The 12,960-nt window shown below is 32.8% G+C and overlaps 1 protein-coding gene across 1 annotated transcript; it reads right to left on the bottom strand.

The window, feature by feature from the left end:
* Positions 1–85: 85 nt before the first annotated feature.
* Mad (Mothers against dpp) lies at positions 86–12,080 on the bottom strand. Its single transcript, XM_068284630.1, is given in 5 exon segments — positions 86–2,022; positions 2,350–3,040; positions 3,106–3,291; positions 3,293–3,555; positions 11,521–12,080. Coding segments are annotated over 5 exon segments (1,551 nt in total). The 5' UTR covers positions 11,525–12,080; the 3' UTR covers positions 86–1,615.
* Positions 12,081–12,960: the final 880 nt, after the last annotated feature.

Below are 12,960 nucleotides of genomic sequence, written 5' to 3'. Positions count from 1 at the left end.
AATATTTTTATGTTACATATTCATATATTCCTCCTGACTATGTGACAAACCCAAAACTCAAAATTAAAAAATAACATAAGAAAAATTAAAAGTCAAAATGTGTGATTTATTTCCAAAAATTAAGCGTTTTAAATCTATTGTCGTTTCTTTAAACTATACACAAAAAGTTGAAGTGCTTTTTGTATTTAAATTTGCACTTAAAGCAACAAAAATAAATTGAATTGTTTCATTACAAATAAGAAATCAAAAATTAACTAAACTATGTAATTGTAAGTATTTATATATATATTGTTGTTGCTGTTGTTTCAAATTGCAAGTAAACGTAAATGTAGTAACTTAATTTAATAAAGATCATTGATTGCGATATTAAACATAATAAATTTGCTCAATTTTTTGTTTGTTTTTGCTTCCAAAATATTTGTGTTTTTCAACTTAAAATTAGTTAAACATAAAACTCTAAAAAAAACAACATAATTAGAATTGTTTTGGAGGTATAGGGGAGGGTCGTGGCAGGGAGGAAGGTGGCAATTGAAATTGTATTGCATAAAGTTTTGTTTAAACTTGCCGACAAGTTGTAAAGTTATTATATATTTAAATTTTAAATGTATATACATATTTGTATAGTAGTTTTTTTTTTTTTTTTTTTTTTTTTTGTCGTGTTGTGTTTTATATTTTTAAAGCAAATTTTGCAATGACACATAAGTAGCACTTTTTTTTCTCTATTTAGACAACAATCTATCTGATTATTATATATGTATATTAGGTGCGCAACAAAACGAATGGATTTTCAATATTTAAAGTTCTTTTAATTTAAGGGCCACCATATAAATCATATTTATAATAATATGAAATCGTTTGGAATTTGTTGAGATGACATGACTGGCCAAGAAATTTTCACACATATTTAGTGAGATAAATAAAAAATTGGAATATACATATATAAATATGGTAGTTTTAAGGATGTTGCAAATTTAGTTGTTTTTTTTTTTTGTTAGGCACCTTATTTTATATAGTTCTTAGTTTTGCTTTTTTTTTTGTATTGCGTAAGGAATGACATTCGCATTTGAAAATCATATTTTGATAAAACTAAAATATAGATATATATATTATTATTGGGCAAAAGGGCGGGTTCTGAGTAGCAATATCATATATATTAAGATAAGGCATACAATTTTATATATATTAATATATATATATAATTCATAGATAGGATGTCTGACGTAACGAAAAATGAAATGCGATATACAAATAGTAGTTTTGTCTTAGTTTTTAAGTCAAAAATTAGTTAATATCGCTTCCAATGACACAATATCCAAAACGTAGTTACATGTATATCGATTGTTATTGAAAAACAACCATTATTCAATCATCACTCATCTCAGCTACATACATTCATAAATTTTCAACAGGCACTGATATTAGGCTCTGAGTCGAGGGGATTCCCCTCAACTTTCTTATCATTTCTGCTTTTCATGTGTTAATTGTTTTTTTTTCTTCTGTTTTGCACATATTCTGTTTCTACGTCTTTTACATACTTTTAACTACTGATTTTTTTTTTCTTTTTTTCTCTTCATTCATGTTTTTTCTGTTTTACTCTTTCTTTTAGATCTTAAACTTAGGATACCGAACTAATTGCATTATGCGGTGAACCCATCTGTGTGAGCACCTTGTCCAACCATTGTAGCGGCCCGTGTAAATGGATCTCAATCCAACAGGGTGTTGAGGTGACATCTTGTCGATGATATTCAGCTCCCCAACCTTTTACAAATGACATGCGTATTGTGCACATTTTTGTCAATTCATAGACAGCCTCGAAGCCATTGTTAACGGATTGCGAGAGAAGTTGAGCAAATTCCTGATTGTTGAATATTTTTAGCGAGCATCCGGGTGGAATTTTACATACGGTACTCGGATGGAAGCCATGATGATAATTACAATTTCGTGATTGTACAAATATCGCGGAATCTGATAGACATTCGGCATATACCTCACCAGTCACATAGTACAGATGAACACCTTTACCTATAAAGAGAAGCCAGAGGAATGTATCAAATACATATTAATATTAAAATTTCTTTAACATCTTCCGTAGACAGACAGACAACACTACTGAAACAGTAGCTGTCTCTCCACGGAATCTTTCACTGCGATTAACTTAACTTAATTAACTAAAATTGAAAAACTTTAACTTCAATTTAGAAAAGTTAAAACAAAATCGGCAAGGGTAAACATTTCATTTGTTGAATTTAAGTCTTAAGGAAAAATAAGTCTTTTTGTTTCAACAAAACAATAACGAATAGTGATTAAATATATGTTTAATTATATTTTAAAACAAAAGTCATGACTTACCTATATGACGACGTGTATTCTCGATGGTACTATTACGATTCACATTGCTTAGCTGTCCGAGACAGCAACGGTCCGAATTATTGGATGGATTCGTAAAGCCATCAACGATGACTGAATTGTTATTGCAGTGGAATACCTCACCGACTCGGCAATTTAGCTCATAGTAGGCAATCGATGCCCAAAATGCTGGTTCCGAATAGCTTACTTGGGCCACATCGCCCATTTGGGCATCAATCATTTGATTGCCATCGTTTGGATTATTTGAATTGCCATCCTCGGATGGACTATAGGCAGGTGGCGGTGTACCGGCACAACTGTCAAACGGTGAGTTTGGATTTGAGTTAACCGAACTGGGACTGCCCACCGATGTGTTACTATTGCTTAGACTATGGGAATTGAAGCCACTGTTCGAGTAGCTAACATTATGCGGCATACTGGGTTCGGCCACATGATTGAATTGCAACATTGAATGTCCCGGTGCGAACTCCGAGTGACGTGGCACAAGAACTGGCGGCAAAACTGGACTCTCGACACGTTTATAGTGATACGGGTTAATGCAAACTTCTTTCTGTTTGGCGCTAAATGGATATTGGCAAAGTTCAAGTGGTTTCAACTCATGATGCGACTGTAAATCTGGCCAACGCCAGACACGGCAATATATAACATGAGGCAGACCCTTACGATGCGAGACCTAAAAGAATTATATTTAATGGAATTCTCATCCAAATTATAGAGCTTTTTCTTTTTTTGTTTTACCTGTAATCTACCATCGAGTGAACGTGGAATGGTTACACATTTTGATGGCTGACCAGGGCAAGATAATGCCCGTTCCAATTCCTCGATTGCACCTTTGCGTTTCTTTAGTTTCTTGACCAAACTGTCGACAGCCTTTTCGGCCCATTTCTCCTCCTCGTCACCTTGTTTCCAGCCAAGTAACTTTTTTAACTGCCGGCGATGTGAATGAGAATAATGTGCCCAATGTGGACATGGCGCTGCTTGTGTTTGATTCAACATCATCTGTGTCCATTCTGTGGCTGTGGTTGTTACTACTAATGCAGTTGTTGTTGTTGTTATTATTATTATTATTATTGCTGATGATGTTGTTATTGTTATGGTTGTGGTTGTTGTTGTTGCTGCTGCTGTGGCTGTTAATGTTTTGGGGTGGAGTTATCCGATAACCGGTATAACTATCAGCGGGCGGATAGTCTGTAAATGCAAATACATATTCATCAATACATGAAGCTTAGATTGGCTTTAGGTAACGCCCACAAAGCAACACAATATATAAAATAAAATCATCATATAAAATCCACTTGGCCATGTGCCAGACAAAACAGAGCTTCACTTTGCACAATTGCCAAAGGAGGAGGCGGTTGCACAAATCATGTTTGACTCCTCCCCCCTCCTTTAGTATGTATGTGTGTTTGTTTCTTTGGCCCAAGGTCACACACACACACATACATACTAATACATTGATGCAAAAAAATTTAAACAATATTTAATTAAGAATTATGATGAAAATATTGTTTATCAAGTGAACAAGAAATTCTTTATAATAATGATAATCGTCTTTTTTTCTTATTTTGATTTGACGTCACTCAAATTTCAAGCTAAATTGTTTTTAGGTTAAATGAAATTCATTCAAATGTTTTAGAATTGGGGGGAATCACACACAATGACCAATGATCAGAGTATTACACATCACTTTTAACCAGAAGCTGTTGCAGATAATATTCCAACAAAAATTTTATAGATTCTTGCAAATTTCAGTCATTTTATTTTTGATTATATTAATCAAAACAAAACTGATAAGAAACACAAAATTATCAATTAATGTCTTTGTGATAATATACGTACTTTGAATCAATTTTATTACTTGGTCAACGCGAAAACAAGTTGGGAATTACTATCAAAAATGATACAAAATCAGATCCGTCCATTTCCAATTAATAAAATATCCAAAGATATTAAACATTTCCTTTTGAAAAACATCATTTCTAAGGAATTAGTCATAAAAAAAAGGAGTAATTTGGTATTATAGGTATTGTTAATAATTTCTCACTTCATTTTTGATAGTAATTCCCAACTAGTTTTAACGTGTGCATGTTATTCAAAGGGATTGACAAATTTAAGGGATATTAAACTTTCAGCTTGCCAAGTTTGACGTTCTAAAATTTCAAACATTTGGTACAAAACCGAAAATGCTACAAAATATAATGATAGTAATGTTACTAAAAAGCAGTGAACTGCAAATTGAATTAAATTTTTAAGTTGTCTGTCATTATGTGATTACCATTTAGTGGACTTTTCCTGGAATTATCTGATAAAAAGTAGCTAAATATTTAATTAATTTACAAATAATCCTCCAAATATTTACATATGCACATACATTCTAAAATTTACAATTTGTTGCAGTTAGCTAAATATTATTTCCCATATTAACGCTTAAGATTAACAAAGTGAAAAAGATTAAAAACTAAAGCAAAAAATGTTGATACAGATTAGGGAAAAATAGTTGACAACTAAAATTAGATAGAGAAATACAATGGATAGTAAATATTAGAACAAGATTAACTTAATTCACATGAAAAATACCCAAAGAGAAAGCGAAAACAAGGAACCAACTGTTAGAGAGTTAGAAACGACAGACAAACAGTCACTTCTTTAAGTAAAGAGCTACAGACTGTTATTGGGGGTAAATTATTCTATTTGTTGGCTCACTCTTCAATAATGAAAATTCTTGAGTTATCTAGTTATACATAAACAAATATTTTCAAACCAAAGAACTGTATTCTAAGAATCTTATATATTATTAAATTCAACCCAAAACACACACACACCTTAAGGCCTGAGTCCCCCTTAGTTAAACATATGTATGTACAGACAAATTGTTCAACTTAAGCCCCACCTGCATTGAAATACAGTGCGTCAAATGCTCTGATTAGACCTATGCCGTAGGCATTATCCAACCAAAAAAAAAAAAAAAAAAGACACATTTGTATGCCCATTCAATGAACAATCTTGTAACCAACCCCACAATCAATCGAATTCCAAATCCACACACATAAAATCAAGCCCCAGCTGGGTAAATATACATAAAAATTGCGATAATTACATTGGGGGAAGGGGGTTGAAAGACAATTTGTAACTAAACAGAGGTGTAGTGCGTAAAAGCCAATAAAACAAGGAGTAGGATGTCCAAAAAACATTGACGAAATTACAGAAAAGTCGAAAGACATCGTTCCTCAATGATCAAAAGGATCCAACTAAACAGCAAGAGACAACATTATATACAAAGTTCGGATAAATCAGACTAAACCTGTCGACCGATTCTATCTTGAAGCGTCTTTTTCCCAAGTATTGAAAAGATTCAAACTACCTCATGGAAATAAGTATATGTGCAAGACAATTTTTGGAAAAAATTATATTTCAAATGAAAGAAAAAAATAACTTTTTGTAGCTTGTAATTATAATTAAAAGAACAAAAAACAATAACAAAATTCATTTTTTTTAAACTCATGAAAATATTGAAAAAAAAAATCTTCATAGGAAAAAATTATATGTGCATATTTCACTTTGGCGAAATTTTAGCCGATTTCAATGATTCAACTAATCTATTTATGATTAGTAATTAATATGATGGCCTGTTACTGAATAACCGTTTAGGCGACTGTGCATTGAGTCTACCAATTTCTCCAGAGTGGATTTGCTAATTGTTTCCCACTCAGCGAGCACAGCTTGCTTAGGGTGCACTATTGAGTCAAATTGACGTCCATTTTGTAAACCTTGGCCGTTAAAATGCCCCAAATGTCTTCAATTGGATTAAGGTCTGGGCTTAAACTGGCCACTCTAAAACATCAATATTACGTGAGGAAAAAACTCTTTGTAGACTTTGCCGTGTGTGTTGGAGCATTGTCCTGTTAAAAAACATATCGTCAGGATAAAATTTTCCGAAAAATCAACGAGCTCTATATCTAGAAGTTGAATAACATTTCCGCATTTGTTTTTGTCTGAATAAAGCAAATTCGGGACTTTCCGGCGTATCCAAAGGCAGCCCATACCATTAAAGACCCTCCTCCGAAGTTGCGTTTGTGACGCGTTTGCGGTGGCAGTCGATTATCTCGCCAATACTTGTGGCACCCATCTGGACCGTCTAAATTAAATTTTTCTCGTCTGAAAAAATTACATTTCAGAACTCGTGAGTCCAAAATTTGTATTTTTCGGCAAAGCCAAACGGGCCTTAAGGTGGCGTGGTAGTAGCTTCGGGACAGGCTCTCGCAAAGCATTTGAAATGTTTTTGTTTTCGGAAATTATTTGGTTGATCCGTCTCCTGGACACGTTGAGATTCAGATGACTGCAAATTTCGCTGCAGGACATCTCCTTTTTGGCAGCAAGACGCCAAATTTTCCGTTTACAGCGTTCTTGGATGCTCGTCGGTCGGCCGGTATGCTGATTTTACCATAATTGGTGACATTTTTGCAAAAATTTGCTATGGTGTTTTTATGACGATTCAATTGTTTCTGCAATTGTTTTCCACTTTCTTTCATGCCTAGAATCAAGCCACGCTCCTCAGCGCTTAAATGTGTCCCACGTGGCATCCTAAAGGAAATTCACAACAATATAATAATTTCTAATTGCCCACGTGTTTTTTGTTTACTTATGTTTTAAATTATAAAAAAAATAAAAGACCGCCAAACTTTTTATGTGACCGCACTCGCTGCCAAATACCGACTAATGTCATATTGCACATATACATCTTTCCTATGAAAAGTAATATGCTGCCATACAAAACGGTGATAACGGTACCGCGAACGGTGGCGAAAGAAGAATTTTGCAAGAACATTCTTGCAGTAGGCCCAAATAGAAAAATGTGCGTTCAAAAATAATTGTTTGATTAGTTTTAATTAAAATATGAACAAAAACATTGTGCACATATAATTATTTCCATGAGGTATTAACTACTAAAGATACATTTTTAAGTTGATTGATCTAAGAACTACATATTTGGTCAATGTTAACAAATAACAATACAATATTATAAACCAGGCACAATTATGAATCTATATAAAGTCCCATCCATTAAAATTACTTTCGTATTTATGACTAACATTTTATGGATCCAAAGACTTCTTTGGAAGTCTTCTTTTTCAACTTATTGAAAACAACATCATTAGCATTTGATTCTTCTTATTAATTTCGAATCCCTCCAAGTAGCAATCATCCTGAGGCGCCGCCTTTGCCTATAACAACCCTGTTACACTTAGCCAAATGTCACTTGCTCAAGTTCTAGATATCCAAAGAGCCTGAGGCTCTAAGGGGGCCCCAATTTAAACAAAAACAAAAAATGTTGATTCTCCCCTCTCTCTTTCTCCATCTCTTTGGGCAACGCCCGAAATTAATACACGCAACAAGCCAACTAATTTGACCAAAGAAATATGCGCCATGTTGTCTAAGTCAGAGTGTTAGAGGTGTTGTCTCTTTTGGGGCTGTCCAAGTGTTGCACTTGTTGATTTATTGTTGGCGTTTAATTGGTTTTGAAATTGGTTTTACATTGGCTTTGGCCAAAAGCCGCTCGGCTGGGTGGTTGGCTATACATATATCTGGCTAAGTTGTGTCTTGTTGTGTGGCTTGGCTTTTTGTGTGTTACAAACTAGTGCACAAATTGATTGCTACTACAAATTTTCTTTCAATTAGATTTTCCCCACTCTTTTCTTTTTTAATTAAATATATAATTTTTTGACACTTTAGCGCGCGCGCGTTCGGACAAGATTACAATTTTCAATATTGTAAATTTTCTATCAAGGAGGCGAAAAATGCTGTTAACATTGAAATGTCATAATTTAAATTGAAAGGTTGTCTTTTTTGCCTCGCTGTGAATTAATGTGACGTAGGTCCAGCAAAGACAAGAGGCGAGGAGAGCAACTACGGGGAAGTTAGGGGTGGGGAGGGAGGTGTTGGGCTAGTTGGGCGCCAACTTTTCTGTTGCTGACAAGTTGTAAACCATTTGGTTATCTTATGTGCTAATTATGAGATGCATTAGGCTTAAGGGGGCGATCGACCGACCACACTCTCGCAGGGGCAGCTGCAAATGACAAAGAAATAGGTAGTCGACTGCATGGATACCCTACCATTGCTATTAGCTTGACCGACGTTGGGTATTCAGCATTTAAAAGAATATAATTTTGTGATCTACAAACTTTTGAATTAAAGTTCTGGGAAAATACATTTTTATCTAAAAAGAGAATATGTTCAAAAAGTTTTTGAAGACCAGAAACATTTAAATAAGTCATTTTTTATACTCTCTTTCTCTCTTTCTTTTTATTATGGCATTTTTCTAGATTTCTGCTAAGAAGTATCACAAAAAACTAATTTAATTATATGAAAATAAGTAAACTAGACATATTTAACTATTCTTTAAGATTTTATGTCAAAAAGTTTCCTTAAATCTGAATAATACAAATTGTAAAACTTTTTTTAATTTCTTATAAATCTTTAGATAGTCATCAAGTTGTGAAATGCTTCCAAAATCATGCATACATTTTCATGCCGTGGATCTACAGGGTATATGTATATACACAATATGGGAAAGAAAAGAACTATTAATGATTTCTAAATAAACGATAAAAAAAAAAACCAAAACTATAAATAATATTTTGAAATGCTTTTATTGTTTGAAATTGAATTCTCATTAGGGTGGATTGATTCAATCTTATTCATACAAAGATCCCTAAAATTGAGAAAAAAAATTGTTTGTAACCAGTTAAAATTTCTAACTGTAATATAACATCTATATAAAAGAAGTCTAATTGGTTGAGTCTAATATGAGTGAACTTCTAATAGGTCCCTTTTAAATAAAGAACTTTAGTTAGAATAAGTAAGAAATTTATATCTCAACGTTTAGCTTAATGTGAGGGAACTTTTAAAACCTTTTCTTTTCCAAGTTAGTTTTAGACAATGTTCATTGCATTTCAATAAGAAAATGGACAAAGTAAGAGTATAAGGGCAAAACCAGAATGTTTTCTCCTGAAAAAGACCGTAAGTGCACTTTATTCATTTTATTACTTATGTCAAGATTTCAAGGTGGCTTTATACATATACGTACATATAAATAATACTTTTGTCCAACTCTTTCAAATGAAAGTGCTTAAAAAGCATATTTCAGAAGTAAAAATCTGAATTATCCCTGGTTAAAGTAAGGAATAATATTTAAAACAAATGTTTGTAATGTGTGTAACTGAATAAGCATACTTATCTATCATCAAACAGGACATCTGAAGTCTAACGAAACCAACAAAAATAAAAAATTATAATCAGAAGAGAAGAAGAATATCCCTGAAAACAAAATATCAAATAGTTTTCCAGCCGTTGTTTTGTTCTTAAATGACACATCGATATGTTCTGTTAAAGTATTCATTAAAATGACTTCCTTAATGGCAATTCGTCTTGACAAAACTCCCTTGACAATTCTTTAAATGATGGTCATAATCATCATTATTCATTATCAATTAAAGATCAATAACCATAAACTTCAATTGCAAACTACCTTCCTTCAATTCCACTCCAAAAGAGACTACTGTCTGGAGGAGGAGAAAAGTATGTGGAGATCCAACTGATCATAACTCAACTCCGAGGTAAATACCCCATACACACACACTTGGTGTGTGAATGTATGTGAGGCACGCATTTGCGCATGCGTATCTGATAATTCCAATCAATAATCAATCATAAATGTGGCAATGACAATAAAGCGTAAATCAGAATGAAGAAGAACCAGGTAGATGGAAAGAGTCATGTTGGAAAATGCAGTAGCTGGCTCCAACTTATCGTCATCAAGCTGCATTTCCGTTGCCATTGAAAAACAAAAAACACAACAACAAGAAATGGGCGAAAACCAAAAGGAACATGGGCCATACAAACATCTTGTGAGTGTGTGTGTGTGTGTGTATGTATGTATATATGTTTAAAAATAAACAAATCATGCCCAACAACAAAACAACAGACAAATTGATAAAGAACAAGAAGAAATAGTGGCTATCGAAAACGAGGGGGAGGAGGTGGACTTTATGGAAGACGAAAAGACCAGAGACAATGTACATACATGACCAGAAGAAAATCAAGTAAGAACTTTGGGAATACCCTAAACGAAGTAACAATAACTTATGACTTAACTAGTCATTACTAAACTTATTACTAATCACTCAAGTTAGTCATTTTGAAACTAATTTACGACTCTTAAAAATTTAGCTGCCCGATAAAGTTCACTTAAAAAATAAAAGTCTAAACGTTTAATATAGACTTTCAATAGTCTTTGCCCCATTTATGATTGATTAGTAATTAAAATTATCTGAAATATTTCAAAACTATCCGGAATTCAAATTCTACACATAATATTTGCAGGATCTAATGCTTATAACCACTGAAATACCGGCTAAAACGATTTATCTGTTGATTATATAAAAAACTTCTTTAACGTGCACCTCTATAAAGCCGTTGCTTCCCTTATCTGAACAAGTGTTTTACGGCCAACAATTGTATGTGTATATTATTAAATGTAATACATTTCCTTCCTTCCCCCTATCTAGATACACACCAAAAAGAATTTGTGATTCGTTAGAACTAAATTATTTGGAACTTCTTTTAAATAGATTTTCATACCTTTACTTTAACTTGTTCTAAACTAAAATTTGCGATAGTATTACACTATTTGGTAGAGATTATATTTAAGATTCATTAAAATGAAACATTTAAATTTAATAGATTTTCTTAAGAACCTTTAAAGAGCCACTTTCTTAACCGAATAAAAAGCAGAGAATATTGTCATAAGACCAATATCATTAAAGAATCAAACCCCTACCCGAGGAGCAAGTTTGGACAACCCTATATACGTTGATAAATATATATATATATATATATATATGTATATAATATGTATTATTTTAATAAAATGAAAGTGGCACGTTATTCGTTCGTTTAATATATTAACTTTCAATAAGTTTCTAAATAGTCTGAAACATTTTTTATAAAATATAAATAGCTTCAGTATCCTGAGAGAGAGTTTCAAGTTAACTACTTTAAGCTAGCTGGCTTAAATCAATGTACCCAATTCTCCATTTGGGCAAGTGTATACTATGTAGATATATAAACTGAAGCAAAACAAACGTAAAAACGTACACATGTTGGTAGCAGCAGAGAGTTCACGTTCTTTAGAGTTTAGTTCTTGTTGTTGTAGTTGTTGTTATTGCTGTTGACTTTTATGGCAAAGATTGCAGATATTATGTTATTTATTTATATTGCACGCACAACTACACACACGCACACAGGGGCTCACACATACAGGGAAGCCCGCAATTGAGTCTCTGGGTACAATCAAAATCAGCATCAAAATCTTATTCGTATGTAAATGCAATCGCGTTTCGACCCTCCACGTTGTTTTGCGCTCTCTCCTTAATTAAAACTCAAACGAATTACATTTCCGTTTATTTATACATATTTTAAATAACTCAATTGTTTTTTCTTTTCTTTTATTTAATTTATGAAATATTTGTCTTTATGGTTTTAATTTTATTTGTTTATTTTTGTTTGATTTTCGTTTTCGTCTTTTTTTTTTTTTTTGGGCGAATGGAAACGATATTGAACTGAACGATGCGAACGATCAACGATGAATGATTGGGGAGCCAAAGAAAAATCTCTGTGTGTGCGCGTTGCCGCTGCCGCCTCGGAGAGTGTTGACTGACAGACTGACTTCTTACTACTGACTGAACGAACTGCATTTCGAATATGTGTGTGTGTGTCTGTGAGTGTATTTACCAGTGGGTGTTTGTGTGTGTGTGTGTGTACCAGGGGGTAGGCGGCAACTTGTCTTAAAAACTATCGCAACTCTGCGATATTATGTATGTATGATCGAATATAGAAAAAAATCTCTTGATATTGAGAACCGGAACTGATGTGAGATTTTATACCAATGCCTAGAACTAGTTTATAATAGTTAGATTCTTTTAATTTCAGTTACCTAAAAAACAATAAATTATAATATTTAAAAGAGGGACAGAATATAGTAAAAAAGATTTTTACAAGTCCAAATAAATTCTGTTCGTCTATAAATTAATCTTTTGCATAAACTAAAACTTGTTCATTCGTTTTGGCTTTTAGATAGTGTATCAAGGATTTCAATCCTAATTTAAAAATAGCTTTGCGACATGCCTAAAATTTGGTTCAAACTAATATATGTATGTATGTAAATTGTTTTATTTTAAACATAAGACATATGAGATTGATGACATTTTAACTGGAGTTTCTGCCTTTATACAGAACCGGCAATAAATTTGGATTATTGAAACTTCAATGGCCAAAAATACATAAAAAAATTCCATATCTTAACTTCTAAAATTTTACGCACAAATTATTAAAGAAAACAGTTTGCAAATTTTGTAAGCCAAATGTAATCAAAAAGGACTGAATATTGAACAACTTTTGAAATGGATGGAAAAGGACTGATATTGGACCTTAGATCGAAAATTAACCTAAGAATCGTTTTATTATTAGTAATACGAAATACTTTATTACATGTTCTAACGATAGTTGGCCTATTCAGCCCTAGTGGTCTCTTACTCT

The sequence above is a fragment of the Drosophila tropicalis genome, unplaced genomic scaffold, assembly GCF_018151085.1.
Source record: "Drosophila tropicalis isolate 14030-0801.00 unplaced genomic scaffold, ASM1815108v1 contig_393, whole genome shotgun sequence".
In the NCBI taxonomy this organism is placed as follows: domain Eukaryota; kingdom Metazoa; phylum Arthropoda; class Insecta; order Diptera; family Drosophilidae; genus Drosophila; species Drosophila tropicalis.
The sequence above is the reverse complement of the archived record's forward strand: the minus strand, read 5'-3'. Positions and strand labels throughout refer to the sequence as shown.